Source organism: Ambystoma mexicanum, chromosome 11 (genome assembly GCF_040938575.1).
Source record: "Ambystoma mexicanum isolate Mex_15411 chromosome 11, UKY_AmexF1_1, whole genome shotgun sequence".
NCBI lineage: Eukaryota > Metazoa > Chordata > Amphibia > Caudata > Ambystomatidae > Ambystoma > Ambystoma mexicanum.
The window spans coordinates 182,329,915-182,344,809 of NC_090934.1; the positions used below are offsets into that span (position 1 = coordinate 182,329,915).

The 14,895-nt window shown below is 42.9% G+C and overlaps 1 protein-coding gene across 3 annotated transcripts in view; it reads right to left on the minus strand.

The window, feature by feature from the left end:
- PAFAH2 (platelet activating factor acetylhydrolase 2) overlaps nt 1–14,895 on the minus strand; it is a 395,798-nt gene that overhangs the window by 93,618 nt on the left and 287,285 nt on the right. For all 3 annotated transcript variants that reach the window (XM_069622750.1, XM_069622752.1, XM_069622751.1), the window contains one exon: nt 13,874–13,965. In XM_069622750.1, coding sequence (XP_069478851.1) covers nt 13,874–13,965 — 92 coding nt within the window. The remainder of the gene's footprint in view (nt 1–13,873; nt 13,966–14,895) is intronic.

The window sequence follows — 14,895 nt, forward strand, 5'->3', positions numbered from 1 at the left end:
GCACTTCCTACTCCCGACTCGCCTTCCTTCTCTAGTCTTATACTCCCTCTCTCCTTCTCTGCTCTCTCTTCCATTGGTTGTCTCCACTCCTTGTCCTTGCCTCTCTTCTGCCCCACCCCTGGCCTCTCACTCCTGCTCTCATACACCCTCTCTACCAGACCCATCTATATTCACTCTCACAACCACTCTTCAACTCACAGAACCATTCCTCTTAATTTGGTGCCACTCTCTCTCACAATCAACACCTAACTTGTACTAACCTCCAGCATTACCAAATGCTTCTCAGCACTCTGCTTCACCTTTCTGCCTTCCTGTTGATCTTTGGTCTACTTCCAAACCTACTGACCTCACCCAAACACCTTTAACCTTGCTGTACTTTTGCAGGCCTTTTAAACATGCGTTTTCCTGTTCCTGTCGACTCCCCATTGGTTTTGCCAATCACCTGACTCTGGGGCCAAATCTCTATCTAGTCTTTCTCCAGGGGTTGAGTTATCACATGGGGAATCCTTAAAACCCCTTTTTTCCCCACCCCCTTTCTGTACACATCATTTGTAAATTTGTATCTCTTTTAACGGTGGGTGATGGTTTGTTTGACATGCTACTTATCGCAGTGGGCTATATTTGTTTCATGAGACGTTAGTGGTTCTTTTCAGGTTGAATCTGAACCAACAAAAATAATTCTTGCCACCAAATTTGATGAATGGCATTGTATGGTTGAAAATGGTACCAAGGTCAAACACACAGCGCAAATAGGGGGTTAAGGAACTGGGGTCCTCCTGACTCTCTCATCCAGTCTATGGGGCAGGACAGGCTTTGACGTATGCCCTGTTAGGCATCCTCCCGCAAGCTGGCAGGGATCCCTGATCCCCCCTTAAGACGGTCAAGTCCATGACCCTGTCAAATACCTCCACACTTTCTTATAAGCCCCCTCTGTCTTTGGGTTTGCTGGTTACCTGAGGATATTGTTAAATTAGAGATTTCTCCCTCTTTTGATTCTGGAGTGATTGTAAGCACTAATCGAACAAGGGAAAGTCTGTTAAAAGGAGTACCTCTTCCGGAAGATCCGGAAACACAGCTACAGACACAAAAAAGGGTTGTTCCAATACCCTCATTTCTATTTGTGTTTGGGATATAAGTCTATGTCTTAATGGAAACATTTCTTTTGTGATAGTGGGCATTGACTGAATTGGTCTTGCTCTAACAGGTCAGACCTAATGGCTGTTCACTTACTCCTGGAGTCCAGTAGGGCTCTTGCATGCGCCCCTTGAATCATTACCGGCAGATGAAAATTTTGGCCCATTTCTCCTGTAGAATAAATGGTCCAAGCTAGAGGTTCTGGGCCCTTATCATCCCAAATAAATTTGTGGACGTACTCTTCGTCTGTCTGCTCTCTTTGGGTACAAGTCGTGGGGAAATTCTTCCGGAGTCCAGTGTTTAGGAATCCTATCTCAATTGGCTCTTCTTTTGGCTGATTCAGACAGAATCTAGCTATATGCCGGGGTTTTTTGCAGGCATAACAATACATTGCCCCTTCTGGAAGTGGAATGGGTTGTGGTCTATTTCCTTGCAGGGGAGTGGCAGTTTGTCTCTGAGGTGTTCTGTAAAGAACTGAATCTTCCCAGGGCCTTTTCGTGGTCATGCCCCAGTCTCACTTTGCTGGAAATCTTTGACCTTGTGGGTGGTTCTCGGGACTACTTTGCCTTCTGTTATGCATTGGTCATCGGAATGGCTCTTCAAGTGGGGGCTCGTGGAGCTGCTTCACTATCTCTTGTAGATATGTGGGCAAGGAGTTAATACATTGTTCCAATACAAGCATTTTTTTTCTGCCCCAACCATTTATTCATTTGGCCTTTACCTCTTAAGATATATGCCCGGGAGTCTCCCCTGCCGAAGTCGAAGACGTCTACGCCGGGACCAATAATGTTCCAGTCATGGCACATTTTTTTCAAAGATACCCCTTTTTAGAACTTCATATGGGGTGGTCCCATCCGGGTTCAGAGCTTGAAATGCCTGTTAGGTTTCACCCGTGAGAAGGGGTGCCCATCGATCCCATTGCCACTCAGCGGTCCCTTCAACTAGTTCAAACATGACAAAAAATGCCATTGGGTCTTATCCATTATTCAGTTTCTGGAGGACCATTTTAGGCATTATTGGTCTTACAGCTATGGCCGCACATAATTCTTTTTTTTTTATTGTAAAGTTTTTGTTTATTACAAACTTTATTTTACATTCGAAGATTATCTCCTTGTTACAATTGTTGCTGATCATTCCACGCCAATCAACTTCAAAACCTTTAGCTCAAAACTAAAAAAGACAGGTCAAATAGTTATCACGACAGTTTGCAAAATTTTGAAAAGTCCACTTTACCACTACACGATCAGTCTTACAGTCAATTTCAAAGCAACAGTACAAACTTGACAATTGTACGTCTGGAATCTGCCATTTTTTTTAATGATTATTTTTCATTTTAGAAAACCTCAAGCATTGTCGAGCAGCCGCTTTTCCAAGTAATTAATTACTGCACAAGTCAGCTTAAAGTTTGACGCGGTTATCACTGCTTGCCACCACTCCTCCATGTTTCCATTCATTGGGGAACATTTTCCCAGAAAAAATCTTTGTTGAACCTTTATAACCAAGCAATCAATGACCAGATGTTTAAAGGACTCAGCTGAAATGTTACAAAACCGGCATTTGTTATCTAAGGTTGATTTATTGTGTTTTAGGAATAACATTTCCTTTGTCGGAAGCAGATTTAGACATAGCCTCAAAAACTGATCACAATGGTATCTCGATGGACATTTTTTCAGATATTCTGGAATTTGATTAACTCCACCTGCCAAACCGCCTAAGTCAAGTCGGGATACAAGTTTTGCTCTGCTGTTCAATGTATTAATCCAATCATAATTTGGAAGTTTCTTTTTTATTAGGCATGGATATGCTTGAAGAGTCTCTATATTTGTTCCAATTTCATCTAGATAGGCAGATATGCTTTGCAACCATACCCCAAACAGCCCTTTGTAAGGTTTTTCTACTGGGGCGTTAAGGATTTGATATGGTTTTGCTGACAATTTCATTGACATTTTTCTCATTAGTGACAATGATTTCCATAAAACCATTGCAAATAAGGACTGTAACCCAAGTTCAATCCGTATGGCAGTGATTGAAATGTTATTTGGTAGGTGAAGGACCTTGCGCCAAAAAATTCCTTCCAACGCATCCCAGATTGATTTGTCGATGTTAAAACCTGCCTTGCTTCCAAATGTCAGTGTAGCTACTACCTTTTGTTGGTAGAACATTATAAATGGCATTAAAGTAAATTTACCATAATTTGAATGCAATTTTGCACCTTGCAACTTTAGGTTCTTTATTTTCATTTTCAGAGCTTCCGTCCATTGCCATTCTCTTATCGATTTGTTGAACAGAATGCCTAGATAGCTAATACTGTCTGTTCGATCAAGTTGTTTCCTTGCTGCAAACCATTTAACGTTTTTGCCTCTTTTCCAGGTGTTTGAGTTGATGGACACGATCTTTGTCTTCCCGACATTTAGTTCTAGGCCATTCTTTCTCAAATATATGTCAAGGCTGTTTAACAGACGTTTGCAACCCAGTTTTTCAACCCTATTTGGGTAGAGTCAATAAGCACCAAGTCGTCTGCGTATGTTACCCAGCTAATCTGGTGACCATTGATTATTGCAGGGAAGCATCGACTTTCTAAAAGCGCGTCCGATCTGCTATGTACAGTTTGAAAAGCAGTGCCGCCAAGAGACAGCCCTGCTTTACGCGGCATTCCGTTATAATTCTGTCAGTCAATTCTCCTTCGGCATTAAGTCTTACTTGAATGAAAGTCTTGGAATGCAGTTGTTTAATTGCCTGTAATAAGTCCAACGGACATTCACATTTTAGTAATTTGTTCCAAAGGGTATCTCAATTGACGCTATCAAATGTCTGGCGTACGTCAACGAACGCCAGAAACAGATATTTTTCACCTTGTATAGCCTCAAGTTTCAAGAGATTGAGTAATGTCAAGTTCAATTCAACACCCACACCTTTGGAGAATCCAGTTTGTCTTGGATCTATAATGTATCAGCAGCCCATTTTGACAATCTTTTTTGCAGAAAAGTGGCGAAGATTTTCCCGATGACATCCAACAAGGCAATCGGACGGTAGTTAGCTCGATCAGCACAATCTCCCTTTTTGAAGATTGGCACTACTACCGCCGGTTGCCAAGTTACAGGAATTTTCCTCGCCGTAGAGATTTGCCTGAAGAGTACTTCAATAAATTTGGGCCAATGCTCTTTGTTTTTCTTCAGCATTATGTTCGTCAGGCCATCCGGGCCAGCAGCACCAGAGTTCTTTAATTTCGAAATTACTTCAATTATTTAATCTTCAGTACAGCACACATTCCATGTGATTATCTTCTCTTCTATTCGATTAACATTTAGAGACAGCGGTTTAAACACTTTCAAGAAGTGACTTTCCCACATTTTGGTACTGACTCCTCTACTCATTTTCACTTTCTGGAACAGGGCGCCATTGTTTATTATTGACCATGTTTCTCTGCTCTTGTGTGCGCGCATATTAGTTTTAACATACTTTCCGTGCGTTCTTGGTCACAAATTAGTCTGATGGAAATCGGCCAATTTAGATATTTTTCGTCAACATTTTTTATCTCAGCTTTTGTCTCTTTATTATTAAAAGTCTTAAGCTTCCTTATGTCCTGCTGCATTTGTTTTTTCTTCTCCGACACCATCTTACTATAAGGGTGTCTGTGAAATAAGTTGGTCGCTATAGGACCCTTGGTCGATGTTTTAAATTGGAGTAACAGATTGTCATATTTCTTTATTGTCTCGACGAAGGGCTAGCCCTCAGTCAACTTTGAGGTTAACTAATTTCCTTTCCGCTTAGTCTTAGCCTGTTTGAACCTTGATTCATTTCAAATTGACTCGCATAACAGACTACACCAGGCAATTTGACATTTTCCCAGATCAAAATGAATGCGCGAAATCTCTAAAGGACCATATGTAGTCTAATGTTTTGTGGGTACCATTCCTATGTCCGACCATTCAACATGTCACAGTGTCGGGATGATAGTTCTTGCATCCATTTTCGGGCACGTTCATCCTTCAGGTTCCATTTAGCGATTTTATTTTCCCCTTTTCATCAACCCATGAAAGGTTTAAATCACCACAAATGATAATAAAGGGATTGTGATGTATTAACAAGCAGTTGTCATAACCGCCTATATAAACTTTCCTGAAGTGATTTTTTCAGGATTCCAGTAAGTATTCACGATCAACAATTCCTTTCTCTTTCTCTTTCTCTTAATTTCATGGTTGAATTGTATTGTTGTCGCCTGGATGAATATATTTGGATTAGAAGATTTTATTATGGACCATTTTCTGTTGATCTTTAACAGTGTAAGCAGCCCAGGAAAAGGCCGCCCTGACACATTTTTTGAAGCTGGGTTCAATAACACTGTGTATATCCGTCATAGACAGGAGCTTCACGCAGCCACGTTTCCTGGAGACATATCGAGTGGTTCCCATTCTTCAGTTCGTCAACCCTAAATAAGTGCACGAAACCACACGTATTCCAGGAAAGTAGTGAATGCTCTTCAAAGGTTCCTGTAGACGTTAGCTAATGATGATGCAGCTCATTTTAGTTATGTTTGTTGTGTGCAACTTGTGTGCAACCTTTGTTGTGTGCAACTTGTTGTCATGCATTCTCACTGAGATTTGGTTGGCTCTTTTCCTCTCATATTTCTCCTTGAGAAATTGTCTTCTTCGTACATTCTCCGATACTCTGTTGTCCTTCTGTGTCAGACTTTTTATCGCCCTTTCCCATTTCCGATTGTCCGTGTCTGTGTATCCTCTTAGCTCAGATCCAAACGTTAGCAACGCGTTTCTACCTGTTCGTAGAGCATTTTCAACAAGTTGCGAATTAATATGTAAAATCACCCAATCTGATCATTTTTCTGAGGCATATTCCACAATATCGATATCCTCTGATTTGATGGTTCTCAATGAAGGCACACTGTGTAATAATTTCATTGTATTATGATGACTGAGATTTACCTCATTTTTTTCACGTAATATATTTTCTAATTGTACTTTCCTAGACAGCTGGGTTTTGGCCCTAGACTTTGTATGAGCCTGCAAGTTCTTTACACCAATCCTTTGAGTCTGTAACGTGGTGAATTTTGGGCTCAAATTCAAAATGGCTTCAGGCGTCTTTACGATATTCGATGTCTTAGGTGCAAGCTTTTTAGGCATTGGAGAGGTCTCGCCGTTAAATAATCATACTTCAAACTTCTGAAGACCAACCCCAAATTTGCGACGTGGTGGAGTCTCACTCCCCCTCTCATTTTTGGATTCAGGCAAGACTTCCATAGATCCATTACATGTCTCATTGCTTCTGGCATCCTCGTCGCCATATGTTGAAAGGTTTACAAGGTCGCCTGAGGTGAATGTTTCATTAGCAACCTTATCTTCAACCTCTAACCTCGGACTCTTGTTTGCATTACCAGTCAGGTTTGAGGCTTTAGTGGGAACTTCTGTATCTGGACTTTTGCCTTTATGATTTTTATTCATCGGACGTTCAAAAATTGCATATTGCGATGGAGTCGTTAGGTTCTGAATTAATTTTTTGAGGCGTTTGTCTTGATCATTAGTCTTGTACCTGCTTTCACCGCCTTGCCTTTCACTGAAAATGTTGATTGTTTCAATGTCTTTTTTTCTCTTGCCTTCTGTGTGGCTTTGCTTTGTTTGATTTTTTTGATGACTAAAGATTCCAAACAAAGTTATTTTTGGTGGAACATTTACCGGTGGTGGAATCCTAACGGTACTCGACATATCGTCACTTGTTATCTTCTGCTACAGTTGAGCTGCAGTACTGCGGGCAGTTATCTTAATGCCACGAGCAATTGATTCGCTCAAGAAAGTTGGAGCGATTATCTGCACTGTTCCAGTTGTATTTTCGGCGCTTTTCCCCATTATTAGAAGCATTTGGAGTGGATCTCTTTCTTTTTCTACCTCTAGGTTTTGCCTCATCTTTGCAGCTCCTTTAGATTGACTTTCTAAGCGTTCTGTTCTTTTACATTATTTGTTTTATTTTTAAGGCCGGTGTATACTACATCTCCTTCAATGCCATTTCTTTTACAGTGGCATTGGTTTACATCCTCGTTTGGACTAATTTTATGGAAATTATGCCGCATCCACTTGGTACAGTTGATCACTGCTTCCATTAGTTCTGTTTTTTGTGTTGTTTCATTTCGAGCAAGGTCACTTAATCTTTGATGCCATTACTAAGCGGTTTCGGCCTCATGGTCAAGTCTTTTATAGGTATGTTCAGTAAAGACCTCTAGGGCGTTAAGTTTGGAATTTATCAGGGCAAGCAGAGATCCTTGATCTTGTAAAGCTTCATGTAATAATTCATATAATTTAACAAAAGGCACCATCGCTATTGAGGTGGCTGCTAACACATTATTGTGTATCTGGAGTCCCGCTGCCACCGGAAGATGTTGTTTATTATTGGTTTTATTTTCACCCAATATCGACTGTGCATTTTTGCATTGCACTGGGAGTTCTTGGCACTAAGAACGTTATCTTTAGGTGCCCGATTATTTTTGGCAGAAGTTATTCCATCTGTAGGTTTTATATGAGCAGACAACGGGCTATTTCATAGGGCAGTTCAGTTTACCTGTCTGCAGGGTGTTCGTTGTATCTTTATAATGACAACGTTCCTCTGATGGTTTTCTTAGTGTCTTTTCCACACCCCTCATTTTAGTGTAACTCAACAGAAGAACTCGCTCAATGTGTGTTCTATGCTCATACGCTTTTCCTGTTGAGTCAGATCTGGCGTTTAATCTGTCTTTCAACAACAGAAAATCATTCTTTAAACGTTCTGCTACCCGCGTCTGTCGTGCAGCTAAATCTGAATGGGGGGAGGGGACACTTGAATTTAGCTCATTACCACATAACATCTTATTGGGAATGTCCCGCTCCTTTTGTTTAGCAGTATGTTGAGTTAGAGGCTCACAATCGTCTTCACTTTCCATTTCTGAAGGACCGTTCGATCGTTTTAGTGATGTCATCACACTTTGTCTACTAAGCTGTTATTGATATTTGATTTGAAGTGGCGTATCATCAAAAAATTGAATTTCGGACTCTTGTCCGTGATTGCTTTTGGCTAAAATGTCATCGACCCGTTCGGTCGGTGAGACTTTGCCTATGTCCGTGATAGAACTTGGATGCGTTTCCTCTGGCCAATCTCCATGTTTTCAATTAACTCCTGTGTTACTGCACTTAAAGTATGTGCAGTGATCGTAACATTTAAAGGAGGTTCCCGGTCACTGCAGCAATCTGCAACACTTGACTCCACTTACGGGGACCTAGCCTGCTCACTCAGTTGTATTAATTCAAGGTCAGTGATTTTGTCATGTAGACGTTTGTCATCTTTTGCCTTTGTCTTTAATTGGACATTGTGAAATCCTGGTGATGATGTCAAAGTTTTAAGAGGCATTGCAACTGCCAATGCGCTTTTCATTAAAACATTAATTACAACAGTCGCCGAGCAGGGAGCATGAAGCTCAGCGGGGATTAGTGCTGATAATTTGCAGTCTTGGCTCAGTAAAATGGAGAGGCATCAATGGAAGATGCCTCAACTCGTACATTTCTCAGGCTATGCTCATAATCAGTTTCTTGAATGCTATCGGAAAAACATTCACCTGTGCCTTTTTGACTGCATACAATAACAGACGGGTGAGCGGTCCGAATGTCTCCTGCATTGCCTACTTAACTCTTGGGCTCTCGGGCGAGAAACAGGAGAGAGGTAAACAGAGGATGCAACCGTACCTCGTACCTCACACCCGAAGACCCAAAGACTCTGCTTCAGACTCTGCAGCCACTCCCCGGCGGGAGTCGGTATTTGTAGAGTTGTAGGGGTGAAAATGGGACTGTAGCTGCAGCTCCTCTAACGGCACAACCCCGGCAACCATTAGTAAACAGAGCATGTCCTGACCAAAGTGTTTCCTGGCGTTGGCGATTCACAGCCAACAGGCCATGTACCAAAGTTCTCTTCCTGTGGTTGGGGTGGAAATTGTGAGCCACACTCGCCCTCTCCATTGCTGAAATGCAGGGCTGCTAGTAACCTCTCCCAGTCCGCTACCACTGTCTTGCACTCTTTCCTTATATTTGTTGGATCTTTCACTAGCCTCCCAGAACTTTCTCCAACATCAGTCTTGCATTCATGGGCAAATGTTACAGATTCTTCAAGATCATCCACTTCGGCGAGGGTATCATTGGATCCGGCTGATTCCCAGGAGTCATCTGACCCTTTTTGATTGTATTTCTGGGCTGAGAAATTCTAGCTCCACTGCCAGATCTCTTTCTTAATCAGCTCAGTGGTGGCGGTTACCCAGGAGTCCCCTGTCTCTGAGCTTCCGTCCATCTTTCTATTTTGGCTAGCCTCTGTATCAGGGCCTGAACCAACCCTCGATGAGGAAACACGATATCCCACTGCCAGATGTTATGATCTTGTGACAGGCATCAGCTGACGGACAAGTCCACATCTGGCTGCACAAGTGTGGTATTTGATAAGTGCGTTTGAGGTGCGCCACTCTGGTCCGGCACCTCTTGCTGAGCGCAGATCATGTGGCGCTCTTCCCATTGACACACACGGGGGCGGGGCACCAGGTCATTCATTTGCGACCGGCATTCCCCCGTCCCATGTATTAATTTCTTTATTAATTTTCTCATTAGTGTTACTGTAAGTATCAGACAGCCTCAGTTAGGCTGGTTTCCATGACCACAGAGTCCCCACAAAAAATGGCAGGCGATGGGTATCACTAGCGTGCGCACATGAGCAATGGTTGCCAGGCAATGCTTAGTTTATACATTCTGAGCGAGGCGAACGGACGTCATTATGGTCGGCCGCCTGGCTTCGCTGTAACTGCGTGTGAATAGAGGTAAGAACTGAACACACTCCCCGCAGAGAGATATTGTTAATTTGATAGAGGTAATGATGTGTTTAACGGGAGCGGCTCGGGAACGTATAAGGGACTTACGCCTTTCCGAGGGACTTTAAGAACACGGGGCGTATGTTGGTTCCCATTACATTTTACATATATCACTCAGGAGACATATAACTGCATGGCTTACATTAGCCGATGTGGTTGGGAATATCTCTCCATTTGCAATTTGGGAGAACATGGGGAATGTCCACCCTGTTATTTACATCAACACTAGTGAATATTTGTGTTTAGGTTCAGTGTCTCCTGCGAGACTATATTATATGGCATACTTATAAGGTTTTTTCTCAGGTGTATTTCCCTTCAGGTTCACACGTGGAGCACTAGGAATATTCTTTCAGCAGTACACAATGCTCACAGGCTGAGCTTTAGCCATGTGAGTTGATGATCTATGGTTTTTTTAATTAAATGTATAGATATGAACTTCTAACATTGATGATAGGAGAGAGGATGGTTAATGGAGCGTTTATTTGATTCTGTTACCACAGGTTGGGACATTACCATGGTATACTGTACACACAGGAGGTTAGTGTCTGGCTACATACACGTATTAATATAAGAATAGTTTTGTATTGATTAAGTTGGAGTTTATCATATGTTATAGGTACACAGATGAAATACGTTGCCTCATTGAACTGAAATCTAAACATATGCCCTGATGAAGGATTTTGAATCTGAAACGCGTCAGCTATAATTTTGAATGTGTAAATTCATTGGAGTAGGGATAGCAATGACAAACCAATTGAACACCTGCATCTGAACTGCCCATATTGGGAATTTGGTTTTGTATTTATCCCGGTTTTGTTTTCTGGGAGGTTTACTTTGTGTGAATGTATCCAACGCTCACGCACCTTTAGAACATGTATGATTAAGATGCACCTAATGGCAAATAAAATAGGATGTTTGAAAAATCATGCACAAAAGGTTATTCTTCAGTTTCTGGAGTATTCTTTGGATACTTAATACATGGCTTATGTTATACTGAAAGCAAAATAGATGTACAATACTAGTGTGTGACACATTATATGAGGAGTGTGTCCTCCAAGAGTGCAAAGGAGTTTGGCAACAACAGGGGATTGGTGGTAGTCCAACCCTCAATGAGACCACATGTCACAGATGGTTTCACAAGTTTCCCAGACTCCAAAGGAGGATTTAAGGGTCATACTTTTTCAGAAGACAAAACGTATGGTTTTCCCATATTTTCACAGGCAAGTGAAGGGTCCAAGTAATAGGCACCCCTCTCTCTTTCAACCTCCTGTGGGATCCCTTCAGCATAGGCTTCCCTAACCCAAAACTAATGATAGGTAACCCCTATTGTCTACAACTTAGTCTACCTTGTGGTGAGTGCTTACAGGAAATGGCCTTCTCTGACTCCCTCCCCCTGGCACTTCGAAGGGGCTGCCTAGTCTAGAAATTGCAAAATGATTTTTCATAGGAGGATGTTAGTGGTGCCAACTGCACTGTACCTTTCTATCTCACACTTGCTCCTGTTAGCTCCTCTCTTTACTGTTCCTACTCCTGGCTCGCCCTCCTTCTCTACACCTACACACTCTCTCTCCTTTTCTTCTCTTCCCTAGGTTGCTCATCTCCTCACCTCTGGTCTATATTTTAACCTCTCAAATAAGCCCTCTTCTCCCTTTTCCACTCTCCTATTCCGACAATTCTCCCATCTGCTTTCACTCTGTCTTTCATACACGTCTCTGTGCCAGTCTCAACTACATTCACTTTCATAACTATTCTTCCACTCACAGAACCACTCTACCTAATTTAGTACCATTCGCTCACAATCAACCACTCCCCTTTAATAATATTTAGCAACCCCACAAACTCCTCAGCACTTTGCTCCACCTTCCATCCTTCTGACCACACCCTAACACCTTTCAACTTGCCGTGCATCTGCAGGTCTTTTATACTTCCCTTTTCTTGTTCCTATCCTAACCTCCCCCTACATTGCTTCTGCCCATCACTTGACTCTGCAGTCCAATCTCCCTCTAGTCTTTTCCTTTGGGTTATTACATGGGAAATCCTTAAAAATCCCTTTTAGTCCCATCCACTTCATGCACGTTGAATTTGAATTAGTCTGTGTTGCCGGAGGATGGTGTTCATTTGGCCTGCTTCTTGGTGCCTTTAGCCGTGGTGAGCGATATTCATTTTGTGAGATGCTAGTATTGTTGAGTGCTGGCACATTCCAGGTTGAATCAGGAACATTGTTTTCTTTCTTCGGACTGTTCTGCGCTGGCATGGCAGCTGAGCATTTTGATCCCTGGAGGAATGAAAAAAACAAAAAGAATTCTGGCCAGCAAATTTGTTGGGCGGCATTGTGTGATTGAAAATCATACCGAGGTCTTAACGCACGGCACATACAAGGGGTTCAAGGACTGGGGCCCCTCGACTCCCTCATAGCACCCCTGGGATAGGACTGGCACTGACATATGCCCTGGTAGGCCTCCTACAGCATGACGGGAGGTGTTCACCCCAGACCAGGTCAAGACCCTGACCCATCCCCTCAATTCCCCACATGCACACAGCGCACTATTTCTTAGTCATCAGAAGTCAATTACCACTTACCAATAACTACTGGCGAGTACATGTTTTGAACACTGCAAATACTCTACAGGTATTTCAGCCCTAATCCAGAAGACTTTTAGAAACAGAAGAAGTTATATGCACTCCTGCAAAAGAAGACTCAATAACATCAAACTGATACCCACAGACTAAGAAGGGGAAATACACACTAGTATTGTCCCTCCTGAGATTAAAGAGTGCCATAAATGTTAGAGAAAAAACTGCTTTTGAGCAACAGTCTCCTGAGTGGCAGAACCAAGGATACTGCACCTCATGGAAGAAGGCCCCGCTGATGGCAATTCCCTACCCTTCTCCACAGAGGTCAAACTACTAGAGGTAATGGGGAGTGCTGGTTCTCAAAAGCCTACCACTGCCAATACAATAATCTGTTCCCAGTGAAAATATCTTTTTCAAAATCCGAATCAAGTAGATTTAGAAAGACCGCTTCAAGACCGCTCAGGATGGTCTTTCTAAATCGAACCGCCATGGCCCTCATCGCATAGGAGTGCGTGCAGGGGCTGGCAGCCGTGGACGGATTGGAAGAGGGAAGGGATGGGAATTCGAGGTAAGTGTTGTTTGTTTGTGTCTGTCTGTATGTTTATTTATCGGTATAGGGGAGGAGGGGGAATGTTTGTGGCAGTGAAGGGGCACGGATGAGCAGTGGGCAAGTGTGAGTGTGTTTGTGTGTGTTCGTGGCAGTCTGTCTCTGGTGGAGGGTTGGGGGTGGCTGGGAAGGGAAGCAGTGGGGGAGTATCAAGGGTTGAAACCCCCACATTTCTGAGAAATCCCACAACTTCAGGAGAGGGTGAGGGCAGACGGAGGATCAGCTTTGTCAGGAGCTCGGGGAGATGAAACCCCCTGGGAAAAGTGATAATTCTGCATTTCAAGGCTGCATAATTTCGGTCAAAAATAATTTGTCTTTATTGTGTGAGGCCTTCAAAATGCAGAATGATCACATTGAACCCATAATCAGAGTTCCAGGCACTAATGAAAGTGGTACATGCTAAGAGGTGAACATGATAGAGTTGCAAGGAATACTCAGGTGGGAACTGGAGTGCAGATCCTTGCAGATGCATATTTATATCAGAGCGAAATATGTCATTGGACTACTCTGTAGACTAAAGAGAACGTTCAAATTCTGCTCATATCAGTTCATACAGAAGACAGTTACATATGTTTGATTATTATGTAAATGCTAAATCAGTAACATACCAAGTCAGACTTCAGTCTATATTGAGCATCATATGACGCTGAACATGCAGTTATGTGAAACATTCTCACCTGAACTGGGAATTATTAACCAGTGCCAGCAAACCAGTCACTGCTCCAAAGGAATGGCCCATAACTGCAACTTTACTCAGGTCAATCATGTCCTGCAAAAATGAGTCATAGCACATTTCATTATCCCTGTAAACACCTGTAGGAAAACCCCACCTGATTAGCCCAAAGCTCTATCATGGTGCACTCGCACGTCTACTGCATATTCCAAGACATCTGCTTGGCTATTCACCCCAGTCATTTTCCCAAGTACTAACTAGAATCGATCCATAGCCTCCTTCCTCGTCTGCACCTGTCTACCATCTATGCTGACAAAGTCACATTTGACCCCCCCCCCCCCGCAAAGCTATATGATGTGATAACTGGAGAAGCACATTGTGACAATGTCCACTGCCTGGCCCTGGAAGTATATTTGGTGGTGAATCAATAGGCGGGGGTGGGCCTGTATATAGTATGGGATCAATCCCTTGGTCTCCCTCACAGGATTACAGGAAAGAGGCAGTGGCTTATCGCCTGCAGGCCCTAGATGACGTTTGCCCTTGAAGAAGGAAGCCAGATCAGGATGTTCAAACTAACGCTTAGAAGAACGAACTACGAAAATCCAGAATCATTATAATGGGATCTCAAAGTTGGCTCAAGAACAGCTCAGCCACAGTTCTCCCGAGCAAGTGGCGTCTCAGGCAAGGAAAGAACTGACAGCAAGTGAAGAGTGGGACTTCCCGTGAACAGTGCTAGGCCTGCTTGCAAAGCTCCAGGTTTGCGTTTCATTGCACATGCATGCCAATGAGGGAATAAAGACAGCGGATTGACCTCTTCTTGGTTGGCCCAACCCTTGTGGAAGCCATCCGTGCTTGGAGTCCCTTTCACTAAGAATTACGCACAGATACAATTCCCCCACTGCCAGTAATAATACCACACAGATGCAAACAGATGATTGTAGCCCAACATTGGGGGTGGAGTCAGAGCCCTATATAACACAGGAAACACCCTGGCCATTGTAGGAGTTCGGAGTAGCAGACAGCAAG